This window comes from Micromesistius poutassou (assembly GCF_964030765.1).
Source record: "Micromesistius poutassou genome assembly, chromosome: 21".
Taxonomy (NCBI): Eukaryota; Metazoa; Chordata; class Actinopteri; order Gadiformes; family Gadidae; genus Micromesistius; species Micromesistius poutassou.
In genome coordinates, this window is record NC_140291.1 from 12,162,399 (window position 1) to 12,176,902 (window position 14,504).

Here is a 14,504-nt window from a genome sequence, read left to right on the forward strand (position 1 = left end):
ACAGACTGCAACAGAAGCCCGAGTGTTTTCCAGATTCTCCTTTTTTTCTGCACCCCACTTTATGAAGTCAAAGAGCAAATGAAGGCCCGGGAATAGACTGTGACAGTATTGTTTAGGTTTAGGACAATGAGTAATGTTCTAAAATCTGAAATCAACCCTTGATAGGCTATAATTAGAAGCCTGTTATTCGGACCAATATGTTTGGATCACGAGGTGTCTATAGTGAGGGTGGGGGGGGTTGCATTGCATTGATGAATGAGCATGGCAGGTGCATGTGCAGGGGACCCTCATGAATAGGGGGCTATTAAGTCGTGCACGGCTTTGGCTGCGCGCATAAATAATAGCTCGCGCCTCGCTGGTTTAAAAATAGCGCACCTCAAACCCCCCACCCCCCCCCCCCCCCCGACATACACACAGACACACACCTCTTCGCGCCCCCCCCTCTCCTTCCTTCATCTCTCTCTCTTCATCTCTCTCCAGCTCCCTGTCTCTCTCTTGTCTCGGGGGAGATTACGCCAAATAGTAAGCAAAGCAAAGACTATAGAAACCATCACACCTCTGCAAACCGAGTTTTCACTTTTTGACTAATTTCAAACTACATTTTTTGTTCTTCAAACAGAAAATCCGTGTTTTTATTTGTACTCTCCTCTTCGTAGCCTATGTTCCAGTGCTTCTAATCCCGCGTTTTGTCGAGAACGAATCGCTTTGGATCGGTGCCTTCCTATTGAGACGCAAGGAGGCATAGAGACCGAGGCTCCATAAATACAACTCCAGGAGAACGGGGAGACACGACGAAACGGGGACCTTTTTGCATCCTCTGGGATTTTTTAGAAATATATTTAAAAAAAAGAAAGATACTTTTAATGTGAAATAATCCAACTTTAAACGGGGTAAGCAAAAAATGATGGGATACTCTGGCGGAGCGGTGAGTTGTAAAGCATGGACAGTGTGTGTGTATGTGTGCGTCGCGGCTCTGACTCTCACCGAAGGCAGAAGGCTGAGGCTGCCCCGGTGCCCGGTGGGATGCACCTGCACGAAGGACAACGCACTATGCGAGGACATCACGTCCGTCCCGCACACTTTCCCCACCGATGTGGTGTCGCTGTAAGTGTGTACCCAACTACACCGAGATTTCATTGATCGTTGGGTTGTCGTGGTTTAGTTGCATGGGCTGACCCAATTTGTGCTGTCTCTATCTCTTAATTTATCTCGTTGGTTTGTTGTGGAACTGTCCACTGAATTGTGTTTGACCTCCACCTGACTTATCCCTATTGATAAATGCTGTTTTAACCCCCACCCCACTCCCTCCCCCCCCACGCCCCCCACCCCCACATTTTCGCTCCTCCCCCCTAACCCCCTCCTTTGATATTTTCTTCAATTCAGATCTTTTGTCAAATCCGGATTCAGTGAGATCACCGCTGGAAGCTTCGTCCACACACCAGCCTTGCAGCTCCTGTGAGTAGGAAAGAAAAAGACAGACCTGCAAAAACTACACATCCCAGAATAAACTTTAAATATCCAACAGTTAAAACTAGAATTGAAACAAAGAAATCTATCCTTTGTTGTTTCAATTCATCTATTTTAACTTGATTGTACCTTAGGTTTGTGAGGAAATGTAATCTATTGCCAACAAACACTAAAAAGACACACCAGTAAAGACATCAAAAGCAAGTCCTTGTCAAAGCAAGCCTGTTCTAAATCCAGCCTGATATAAAACGTCTTTGTAATGATGTCAGGGTTATATAAGAAACCCATATGGCTGTTTGTGTGTGTGTGTGTGTGTGTGTGTGTGTGTGTGTGTGTGTGTGTGTGTGTGCGCGCGTGCGGAGCACACACACACACACACACACACACACACACACACACACACACGCACACACCACTAGACACCAGCTCCTCGGTTGGCCTGCGGCCCCAGTCTGTGCTATCCCTTTAATGCGTTTGAACATATGAGGAAGAGAGAAGTATGCTGAACAAAGCAGAGCTGAAGCTTGGTTTTATTTTAACCAATTAAGTGTGAAGAACAATTTGGACCAGGGTTAAGACTGAAACCCAGCTCTGAAAGACCAATTCTCTTTCTCTCGCTCTCTCTCTCTCTCTCTCTCTCTCTCTCTCCCTCTCTCTCTCTCTCTGTCTCTGTCTCTCTGTATGTGTGTCTCTCTCTGTCTCTGTCTCTGTCTCTCTCTCTCTGTGTCTGTGTCTGTGTCTCTGTCTCTGTCTCTCTCTGCCTCTGTCTCCCTCTCTGTCTGTGTCTCTCTGCCTGTGTCTCTCTCTGTCTCTGTCTCTCCTTCTGTCTCTGTCTGTGTCTCTCTGTCCTTTCTTTCGGTCTGTCTCTGGGCTGCTTTCCCTCTTTCCTTTTCCTGTCATGCTCTCTCCTTTTCCCCTTTTCTCTCTTTCCGTCCATAGCACTCCCATATTTTTATATCTCTCTACTTCTTCCTTCTCCCACTGTCTGTCTTTCGGTCTGTCTGTACCATTCTCTCAGTCTCCTATCTATCTTTCAGTCTCTATCTATCTATCTTTGGCAGCTGTTTGGTGTTTTTAGATTTTGTTCCAGGTTTAAAATCTGCCCATATTATACTGCATGTTATAAATGTAATTGAACGAGAACAGTCACATTTAACAACCTGTCTCTTTAATGGCTGCCATCCAGACAGGCTTTTACCGTAGGTTCCACCAAAGAAAAAATACCATTCTTATTAAGGGGAGTGCTCCTACAGTGAGGAATTTAATTTCATGTCACCTTCAAATTGGAAAACAATTACTTAAACATTAAAATCCATACAGTGTGGCTTTGTGTTTGAGAGGAGCAATCAGCAGAATGCAGTTGTCCTTTTGCTTAGAAAGCTAAGAATGGGCTAATGCTAGGTGGGAGAATGTCATTCAAATGTCATTCTCCAACGCATCCTGCAAACAGAAACGCCAAACAATATCCGCTCAGAAAGTTGCCTTCTCTACATACATTTTTTGTTTTTGTTTTATTCTATCCTACTTACATTTTTCATTTTCACCTGATTCACTTTCAAATAGTAAAACAAAGTGTTTAGTTTTAGGTTAAATAACATTTTCTCAAACTCTGTTGATGTGTAAAAGCTACAAACAGTTTGAACTGTTTTGCAACATGCATCAGTAGAGCAGAAAGAAGAACAATATTTGAATGATTTATGTTCTCTTTCTTTCCAGCTTGTTTACTGCCAACTCTTTTGATTTCATCGATGAGGATGCTTTCCAGGGTCTACCACATCTGGAGTACTTGTGAGTTTGCGCGCAGGAACACACACGTAGACACACACACACACACACACACACACACACATACACACACACACACACACACACACACACACACAGGACTCTCTGTTCTTCAAGTTTGTTGTATGTTATATTTATTTTCTCCCAATCTTTCTAACATTGATAATCTAGAGTCCACAAACTCAGAGAAACTCGATAAAGCCTCATAATATAGCAGCGGTTATATTTCTGTTTTTCAGGTTTATTGAAAACAACAAGATTGAGGCCATCTCCCCGAACGCTTTCCGAGGTCTGAAAACCCTGATCCATCTGTAAGTCATTATCATCTTATAATGATCATTGTAAGTTTCATGAGGGTGTCATTATTATCGGGAATGGTCTCAATGTATTCTGCTGTTACCTTGGTCTGTCTGTTGGTAAGCTTACATCCTAAAATTATTTATCACCACTTCTTCTAACTAAGCCAATAACTTATTCCTTTAGTATTGATATTCCCTTACTTATGTGGTTAACTTTTTTCTGTCCTTAACATTCTCCATCCTTTTATTCCTTTCCTCCTTCTGTCCTTTCTTCCTTCCTACCATCAAACCTTATTTTGATTTGTTATGTCCTTCCCTTCCTCCATATCAGTTATCCTTCCTTCATCCTTTATTTCTACCTTTCCTCCTTCCTACCATTCTTCCTTCCATCCTTCCTTCTTTCCCTCCTTTCTTCTCGCCATCCTTTCTTCCTTCCTTCCTCAGTCTTACCAGTTCTATCTCTTGGACATCATCATCCATATGTAACTCCTCACCCAGGCAGCTGAAGCCACAGAGGCATTGTCTTGTAAAAGTGCTCTGGCGTAACCCCTGTTTTAAAACCAGACACCAAACGGACTCAGGACTCTGTCGGTGTCTTTCCTGAGTATCAGTGTCCTCCTGGCTTTTGTGTCCGGTCCATGTTGTCCTCGTCAGAAATGCAGAGGCATGCAGTACATCGGTCAGCCATGCTAGCCAAGGTGAGGGCTGTGGCTTGCTCCTACTAGTCGCAGCCAGGCATGCTAGAAGCAAGCTTCTAGTGGTGGGGTTCAGTGGATCTGGAGTAGTCAGGGCTGATTATGACAGAGGTCAAGGAGTAATAAATCAGATAAAGGTGGTGGTGTTTTTTGGTTAGCACCGCCCACTCTCTGTTCGGTCTGAATGTGTTGAAGTGTTTATATAAAATGATTGCATCTTATTTTACTTTTATTATATGATACTTTTGGTGCTTTGGCAATGTAAGTGTATTTCTGACAATAAATGCCAATCCATCCATTTAATCCATGCCCTTTGAATCTGAATCACAGGCAGGAAGCCCACATTTTTCCACAAACTCAGCCGTTCAACTTCCTTTTTGTCATGCTCAAAGTGTGTGTGTGTGTGTGTGTGTGTGTGTGTGTGTGTGTGTGTGTGTGTGTGTGTGTGTGTGTGTGTGTGTGTGTGTGTGTGTGTGTGTGTGAGTGTGTGTGCGTGCATAACACACGTCCCCTCGGCTTCAGAAGGCCCTCGGTGCATCGCCAGGCTGACGTCTTTGGCTCCCTCTATATTTTATTACTCTGTGGGCCAGGCTCTGTTTGCACTGTCTGCAGCCTGCCTCCACTGGAAAATATTATGTCGGTACAATTTCAAAAGCAAACAACAAACAAACAACATTAATCATCGAAAACAATAAATCTGAATTGAATATAGAATATATGTTAAAATATTAGAATTATTGAATTATTACATACACAATATGTAAACATTCATACATTTTTAGATCCATTTTTTTGTGACCTTTTCCAGTTTTGTATACGTATATCAGATGTTGGTTGTGGTTTGCAGACCTATGGCCACTCTCCACTGGGTAAGCCCTACCTGTAAACCCTGCAGTCAGTTGAGAAGGGTGGCTGACCCAAAGGTTAGGACTATATTGGATAACACGGCTGTAACATCAAACCCTGACTGGGAACTCCTCTCTCACGCACCTATAGCATGTGTGTCATTTGAAAATGAGTTGGACTGCCTAGTGTTGCACAACAGTTTTTCAACTTAAGCACAACACATTCCAACTAGTACATGAGATATTGAACATACTATTGATGTTATTTATCTGCATACTTAATATAGTGCATTTGGAAACCTTTCATCCGGCACAAAGGGCAAACATTAAAAATTTCATCCTTACGTTTTACAGACTGGTACATTATGTATTTCAGGACTGCATCTCATCAACAGTGAGTGAAGAGGATCAACATTATTATATACAAATAAAATCACATGCACATGTATTAATAGCTCCCCCCTCCCCCTAGCAGAGTACACTTCAGAAATCTTTCAGTCAAAGACATGGTGACGCGTTGGGATTAGATGAGAATAGATTAGATACATTTGGACAAGTCCTGTCTGTCTGGAGTCCCCCACACCTCCAAACCTGACAGCCCTCCACCCCACCACTTGACTGCGGGCATACCAAGACCCTGTACTGCTTGTAGGGCAATGTCCCCTCCCTGCCAGGGGTGTCCGCCAGACTCACGTCCGCCAGACCTGGGCCCAGCCCCAAGAAGATAAAAGACAAGATGGCTAGCAGAAGGACGTTTAGAGGGCTACCTTGGAAAGCAATTCTAATCTCAGCAATGTCGTTCTGTGTGTCCCTCCTGTCCACTCTCTTTCTGTCTGTTTGTCTCTCTCTCTCTCTCTCTCTCTCTCTCTCTCTCTCTCTCTCTCTCTCTCTCTCTCTCTCCCTCTCTCTCTCTCCCCTTGCTCTGTGTCTCGCTCCCTCTCCATCTCAGTCAGTCTCATCCTGTGCCGGGCTCCAGCTCTCTAGAATTAAATGGATGGCTTTGTCGTTTAGCGAAATTGTTTTTTTTTATGGGATCCAGTGTTCTTCTGTGAGCCCTCCTGCACTCGTTTCACTCTATCTCTGGCTCTGTCTATGTATCGCTCTGTGTCTTCCCTTCCCTCTATCTCCTCAGCACCGACTCCCAGATTAATAATTCAGATCTCCAGGGTTACCGTGACGCCAGTGTTTGTTGGATCGTGTCCAAATGAGTCCCTGTCAGTCCAATCCATTTCAAAAGATCACAACCTTGTCTGGTGTTTGGCTGGCTGTGACCTCTGAGCCACCCTGGCCGTGTTACAGATAACCCTTAACCCTGGTTGAATTTATGGGCTACATTTCCTGAAGTTAATTTAAGATCAAACATGGGAATGTTGCCATAGAAAATGGTTGATGGGTATGCCAATATGGACTTAAAGGATGTACATTTCACAGAAGACATCACAAAGAAAGTATTCAACAATCTGTTTCATGAAGATTAGTGGGAACTTCTCTTCCTATGAACTTGGTTTGAACCCATATGTCTGGCTCTCCATTAAAAAGAGCTGTCGAATGGAGGATGTGACATAACAAATAATATTATTAATTAATTATTAATTATTAATTATTAAGTATAGGAAACCGATTTTATGTTGTGTTTCTGTGTTTTATCAGCTACAAAACAATTCCCACTTATAACCTGACCTACTTGCTTCGTGTTTTGTTGACAACGTTACAGTCTCGCTCTTTGATGCCACCTCTGGCCACGAGAGTTCACTAGTGTGCACAATTCCATTTCTTTAATCTTTTGATTTGATATGACCCTTGTAATCTCAACTATTATCTTCTTATTCTTATTATCTTCTATAATGATCTATATTATGACGTGGGATGATGTGTGTGTTTTAGGAGTTTGGCCTACAACAACCTGGAGACTCTGCCCAAGGATGTGTTTAAAGGAATGGACGCCTTGTCTAAAGTGTGAGTACGATCTGGCATTTAAAATTGGAACTTATTCTTAAAATAAGATATGATAATACTTTATTAATCCCTGATAGGAACTCCAGGTGCAAAAGCAGAAAGTACAGGATAGTGGTGTAATAACAAAAAGCAATAACAATTGAAAACAACCAAATTACTGAGTAGTAGAAAGGTAGTCTGGGACTGGTCTTTACCAATCTCTGTAGAGACAGAAGATATGGGATTATTAGGTGTTTCACTGAAATAATAGTTGGTTGAGTGGACACCCACTTACACGTTGAAAGTTTTAAATGTATTTATTCTATGCATTCTATGGTTTATATTTTCCCAGATTTTTCTCTGTTTGATCTCACTTTGGCGTTTCCCCTCTGGGATTAAATAGTTTATCATATCTAGTGCACTGATAACATGTAGGGATATTTAGATTGATTGAATCACCATTGATGGTGTGTGTAGTAGTAGTGATGCGCGGTTAAGGTATTTGGTCACCTGAATCCGCACATTGCTTTAACTGCTCCCGACCGCTACTTAAACAGCCATTTGTAAACAGAAGAAAGTGACTACCAGGCCAGCTAAATAGAGAAAGCTCCATATTAGGTGAAATGTTATGGATAGGAAACAGAACAGCTGAAATAATATAACTTCATAATAGGCATTTGCATTTGAACATAAATGCAAAAAAATCCTACAATGAGCATAGACTGAGGCTATAATTAAACACATCTTATTCTTCATTCAATTAGAATATAATGTGCACGTAACATAAAATAGTAAAATAACAAGATCACCTGAAAAAAATGCAATGCCAAACTTTAACCAAATATTTAGGACAACGTACAAGAAATATCTGATGGAAAGAAATTAAGAAGCTGATTTGAACCATTGCAAATCACAGTGCGTGACATTAGAATGCTTGATTGCATAATTGACAATGCCAGGGATCTCCGTGGCAACAACCTGGTGTGTGACTGTAAGCTGAAGTGGCTGGTGGAGTGGATGGTGCACACCAATGCCACCATGGACCAGATCTCATGCAGTGGACCCTCCAGCCACCAGGACCAGAAGATCAACGACCTTGTGGCCACGTCCTTCGACTGCATCAAAGCAGGTCTGTCCTCCCTTTCAACGTCCACCCATCCATCCATCCGTCATCTAACCATCCCTTTACCTGTCTCAATCATCTGTCAATCCTCCCATATCTTCCATCCTTTAATCTTTCCATTTTCCATTTTTCCATCCCTTCTCCCCTCTGACCATCCCTTCATGCTCTTCCCAATCTGTCTAACCATCCCTCTCTCTTCCTTAAAAAGCATCCATCTTCTCATCCCCATTCATCCCTCCATCCCTCCTCCTACCCATCCATTAAGTCATTATCCATGCATGCATTCAGCCAATCATCCATCCCTCTTCCCATTCCATCTATCTGTCTATCCACCTGTCTGTCTATCCATCTATCTGTCTATCCATCTATCTGTCCATCCATCCATTTGTCCATTAAGGCATTATCCAAGCATCAATGCATTTGTTATTCAGCCTGTCAACCTTTCTGCATTGGTCAAAGTATTGATTGTAAGTAGAAGGGTCAACAATAGTGTAATATATAATTTACCTCAATATTGTCAAACTCTAATGCATATGACACCTCCCACATTCTCACACACACACACACACACACACACACACACACACACACACACACACACACACACACACACACACACACACACACACACACACACACACACAACACACTATTGTAACAGGGAAATGGCTAAGACTACCCTTACCAAGCTCCACATTGTGGCTTGAGGCTAGACTGATTCATAATGATGTACACTTGAATACACAGAATCCTACAATAACATGATGACACACGGTACAGCAGTCCACTTGGGTACTGTGATTGTGTTGTTATGTCATTGTTATCTCTGTGTTATCTCTGTGCTGGTGTTATCATTGTTATCTTATCTCACCATCTAAATGTTATCCTGACGTCTTCCAGAGTTTGCCGCCTACCAGGCGCTGAAGTTTGAGTCGATCTCGGTGGAGGCGTTCTCCTTCGGCGGGGAGCAGTTTGTGGTGTTTGCTCAGCCCTTTGCTGGGACATGCAGCTTCCTGGAGTGGGATCACGTGGAGATGAACTTCAGGATCTATGACACCATTGAAGGTATCTTAGAAAGTACTTCAATGTACCACAAGTTGGGCGGCATGTGGCTCAGGAGGTAGAGCGGGTTGGCTGGTCACCAGAAGGTTGCTAGTTCGATCCCCGGCTCCTCCTCGCTGAGTGACGAGGTGTCCCTGATCAAGACGCCTCACCCTGATTGCTCCCGACGAGCCGGCTCTCCCCTTGCATGGTTGACACCGCCGTCGGTGTGTCAATGTTTGCATGAATGGGTTAATGTGAGGCAATATTGTCAAGCGTTTTGAGTGGCAACTGGTTAGAAAAGCCCTACATAAATGCAGTCCATTCACCATTTACAGTCCCTTACTGTCCACAGTGTCACTCCAGACACTATATCTCAGCAGCTTTAATTAACATATAATAATCTCTCTCACCAACCCTTCCTGTCTCTCTCCTCTAACCCCCCCCCACCCCCCCCCAACCCTCCCCTCTCTCTCCCAGGTACCTCCACCGTGGTCTGCAAGCCGATGGTGATCGACGGCGCTCTCTTTGTCATCGTGGCGCAGCTTTTCGGCGGCTCTCACATCTACAAGCGCGACACGTCGGCCAACCGCTTCATCAAGATCCAGGACATCGACATCCTGAAGATCCGCAAGCCCAACGACGTGGAGACGTTCAGGGTGGACGGCGAGTCCTTCTTCGTCATCGCCGACAGCTCCAAGGTGGTGGACACATTTCATATTTCTGTTGTTTTAGAAGTATTTTTTGTTAAAGAAAACAGTGCACCATCCTTTCCCCTGAAAGGTGTACACTTGTCACCACCTCATGGTGTCTACTTATTTGAAAGACCCCCATTCCACCCCCGCCCTACAAGGGACATTTGTGGGAAGCACAGTGAAGATGTTGGACAGTTTGACAACTGATGAGCTTGTCTATTTCTTATTAAGATCTTTCTGGCTAACAACCATGGTTGCTAACACCATTCGTGCTAGGACCATGGTTGCTAACGATTGTGTCAAGCATATCTCAACGCAATAAGAAAAGTGTTCCCCGTTCAAAATTAGGTACAATAAATAAAGCATGAGACGGCAAAAAAAACAAATGTATTCAAACTAAATCAAACCGAGATCTTTGACCTCCCTGCAGGCCGGCTCCACCACCGTCTACAAATGGAACGGCAATGGCTTCTACTCGCACCAGTCGCTGCACCCGTGGTACCGCGACACGGACGTGGAGTACGTGGAGATCTCCAACAAGGCCCACCTCATCCTGTCCAGCAGCTCCCAGCGGCCTGTGGTGTACCAGTGGAACCGCGGCCTCAAGCGCTTCGACCGCCGCACCGACATCCCTGAGATGGAGGACGTCTTCTCCGTCAAACACTTCCGCGTCAAAGGTGAGACTTTGGTTGCATCAGAACATAAACATGATGTGTTTTACGCCTCGTAACACACCACCTGCTTTCGTGATGTTTTCTCCGGTATAGTGAGACACTTTTGATAAAAGTGTCTACCAAAGATATATCTTGTCAATATGTAATACCCTACCCACAATATATTATTTATTAGAATACAGACACATTCTGTTCACAGCTTCTTATGCTGTGTGACCATATGGTCACACAGCATCACACCCACGAAAAACCAGAATAATAATTTTAGTTGCTTTATTTTTGAAAGAGTTAAATGTCCATTTTATCTCCCCGACCCTCAAACACCGTGTCACAAAACCCTCTGTCTCCCAGCAGGGCCCAGCCGTCCCTCCGGCCCCAGGCCGTGTGTTCCTTTTGACTCTTTTGGGGCCGTATCCAATGCATTCACCAGTGTTTTTTTTTTTATCTCCTGGAAGGTGAGGTCTTTATCTGCCTGACAAGATTCATTGGCGACTCCAAGGTGATGCGTTGGGACGGCGCCATGTTCAAAGAGGTCCAGACCTTCCCGTCCCGTGGCTCAATGGTCTTCCAGCCCGTTGCCGTCGGCAACTGGCAGTACGCCATCTTGGGCAGCGATTACTCACTGACACAGGTCTACCAGTGGGACCCCGTGAGGGGCCAGTTCGTCCACTCGCAGGAGCTGAATATCCAGGCCCCTCGCGCCTTCGCCATCATCGCCGTTGACAACCGCCACTTCCTGCTGTCGTCCAGCTTCAAGGGGAAGACACAGATTTACCAGCACCTCATGATCGATCTGAGCGACTACTGATCATTGTGAGTTGATATGTTTACTGATGGGGTAAGTGTGTATGTGTGTAAGGTTTTTTGTTTTTAGATTGAATGAATTGATGAATGGATCATTTGAATCTCCCTTTCACAGTGAGTGTGTCAACATTTCACTTTTTCTAGGCAAATATTTAGCAATTTTGCTTTGGTCTGTATAACTGCTTTGTGATTTGGTGACAGCTTATTTTTAAGAAAAATTGCGAACTGACGATCTTGCAGGTAAGGAGATATTTAAAGCACTTTTTGTAGCTCCCTATAGAAACATTGAAACCATATCAATGTAGAGAAAAATAGTTGTAGTAACCATGGCAGGTAGGTAGCTGAGTTGTCTAATGATACACAGACATAGTGAAATTGTCCCATTAATCTCTATACTACCATACAAGGCAAATCGTAGTAACTACACATTATGGCAACATTTAGTTATGACTCAAAATGAACTGTAACTTGGTTCAATCTTGTTAGAAAGTTGTAGAAATTGCAGTAACTACAAAATCTGACTTAAAACCACAGCAGACTGCCGTTTCTTTTATTTTCCCATGCAGTTACTGCAGGTGGCCTTGGTATTCTATGTATGCCACCAATTCATTGAGAAGAAGCTGCTCATACAACATGATAAGAGAATGAAGAAGAGGAGGTTAATACGTGATCTTTGTGTTACTGAATTGAAGTTAGATATTCCAAAAATACTTCTGTTTGGTTTTCTGTTTCTAACCCTTTAATCTTATGATCCACATTTTTAAAACATTTATACCTCTAAATTAAATGATTAAAACCAAATAGAATGGAGCAAGAAATCGTTTTTTTTCAAGGTATCTGTATCGAGACACCAGTTACCGCACAATGCCGTTTTACAGTCGTTGTATTTTTGGGGTCACAGGTTAAAAATGTTGGGGACAGGCAAAATGCTGATTGAAGTTTTACTGTTGATGCAGACACTGCAGTTTGCATTTGTAGGGCAGTATAGCTATTATAGGCAGGAGTTATACTATTAGGGCTAAAACAGGTGTATCTCATTAAGTTAAATATTGCTCTGTATAGGCTTGCCAATACAGTATATAGTGCCCACAATAACATCATGAGATACACCTGTGTTCACCCTACTATTAAACCTCTGTGATGAAGCCTATTCAGTCAAAATATTTGATCATAAATATTTTTAATTTTGTGAGATATTGATTATTTAGTTATTTTTTGGACCGGGACAGGATCAAATATCCTGTGTGACATATTTTCACACATATGTCCAACCTAGTCTCCAAATGTTTAATCACACTTTAAGGAGAAATACACAAGATTTGCAATTAGATGTTGAAACAAATCAAATAATCTTGCAGTAAATTTGAAGTAAGTAGTGGCATTTTCATGTATTTATTAATGTGTTTGCTCGTTGTGTAAGACCAGACATGACAAAGATCTTGAATTCAACATAGTATTTTCATCCTGACTGGAGGCTGTACTGTAGGTGACTATCACCTTTGATCCAGTACCACAATCAATTATTTAAATCGTATACAAATATATACTCAACATGGAGCTTATTCTGTCAATAGGTGCTGTTTCCCAACCAACTTCCAACCGAAAGAGACATTGGCTAACTGTCATGGAAATGATTTTAGCAGTGGCGGACAAGTATTCCTTTCCTAATGTACTGGACATATAAATACCCTACCCTAAGAACCTTTTACACAATTAATACTTGCGTATCAAAAGTAAAAAATACTAATATTGTAACCCCAATATTTTGGTATGAAGACACATTCTATTGTTAATGCAAAGTAAACCCTGTCTGTCAAGGTTCACCTAATAGTATGTATAAAGGTTTTTATTTTCAACTGAATACAGGCCAATCCCTTGTACAAATATTTTCTTTGATATGTAGTGGATTAAAAAAAGTATTTCCCTAAATCCTTAAGAAATTGAATTCCTTAAGCACCTTATGACTATCTCTGGATTGTACTTGGTGTAGGACTTTCCACCACTGCATTTCAGCACAACTATAAGATTTCATGCTACAGAAACCCTCAATAACACTGAAAGCTCCAGCGGGAGGCGTGTGTGCTAGAAGCCGCCCTCTGTAGCCCTCTCCCTCTCTCTTTCACTCCCCTTTCTCCCCCACAGACAAAGCAATTGTTGTCTTTACACTCGTAAGCCTATCTGTAAAATAACCACTGTTTGTTGTATCTTTTCACATGTCAAACTCATTCAACCTTGAGGAAACACAAACACACACACACACACGCACGCACACATCAACACACTCCTTTTGTTAATAACATGGTCACCCAAGTTCATCTGCCAAATTAAATGTTTACATTTTTATAATGCTTGTAAAGTAATTTATATGATTCTGCTTTTGTATGATGATAGATGGGACTATATTTCAGTGGTTTGACTTTCATATGTGTCATTTAGATAGAGAACATCTTGAATACCATGCAACAGACTAGTATGCTAGCTCACTCATAGGCCTCTTTGTGTTAACAAGATTTAGCAAAAATGTACTAGGAAATGTAATAGCTTTTGGTAGCTCTTTGTTAATAGTGCTACTTGATGTGTTGTATCATGTTTATAAAATGTCTGAATTAAACAAATCTGTTTGGATATACTGTTGCAGAACATTTCAGTGTACAATGTAAAGCTGGATTTATTGACTTATTTGTCATTGCGATTTTGGTACAACAACATAAGCCTAGTTGTTAATAATAATGTAATAATAATTAATCATTCAGTAGACCTTATTACTGTCATCAACTTCTACTATTGATATTGATTATATTTATTTCTGCATCTACATGTATGCTACTCTAATTGTGTGGATAGAAATGTTTCATATATGTTATATTGTTATTAAAATGTGTTAGTATGTTAGTATTTTCTTTTCAATTCCACTTCTGTCCTGTAGCCATGCTTTCTGCAGGGTCACCCTAATGTCCCATCTGGGAATCATAAAGTAGGCCTTCTAATAGCTTATCATGAAGAGAGAGAACAAGCAGGGCAAAATAGGATATCCTAATACCCTATTTGTGTTATCCTATCCTATGTAGTGGGGTGTCACGCCACTGGGCTGTGTGGGAACCATTGGCTGGGAACCTGAGGACTCATATGGGTAAACACGAG

At 42.2% G+C, this 14,504-nt stretch overlaps 1 protein-coding gene across 1 annotated transcript; it reads left to right on the plus strand.

The window, feature by feature from the left end:
* Window positions 1-788: 788 nt before the first annotated feature.
* On the plus strand, window positions 789-14,139 carry lgi1b (leucine-rich, glioma inactivated 1b). Its single transcript, XM_084486042.1, has 11 exons — window positions 789-1,104; window positions 1,384-1,455; window positions 3,184-3,255; window positions 3,492-3,563; window positions 6,976-7,047; window positions 7,986-8,155; window positions 9,050-9,214; window positions 9,671-9,891; window positions 10,316-10,562; window positions 11,015-11,372; window positions 12,938-14,139. Exons 1-10 carry the CDS (start codon window positions 902-904, stop codon window positions 11,365-11,367), a joined length of 1,647 nt encoding a protein of 548 aa, XP_084342168.1. The 5' UTR covers window positions 789-901; the 3' UTR covers window positions 11,368-11,372; window positions 12,938-14,139.
* Window positions 14,140-14,504: the final 365 nt, after the last annotated feature.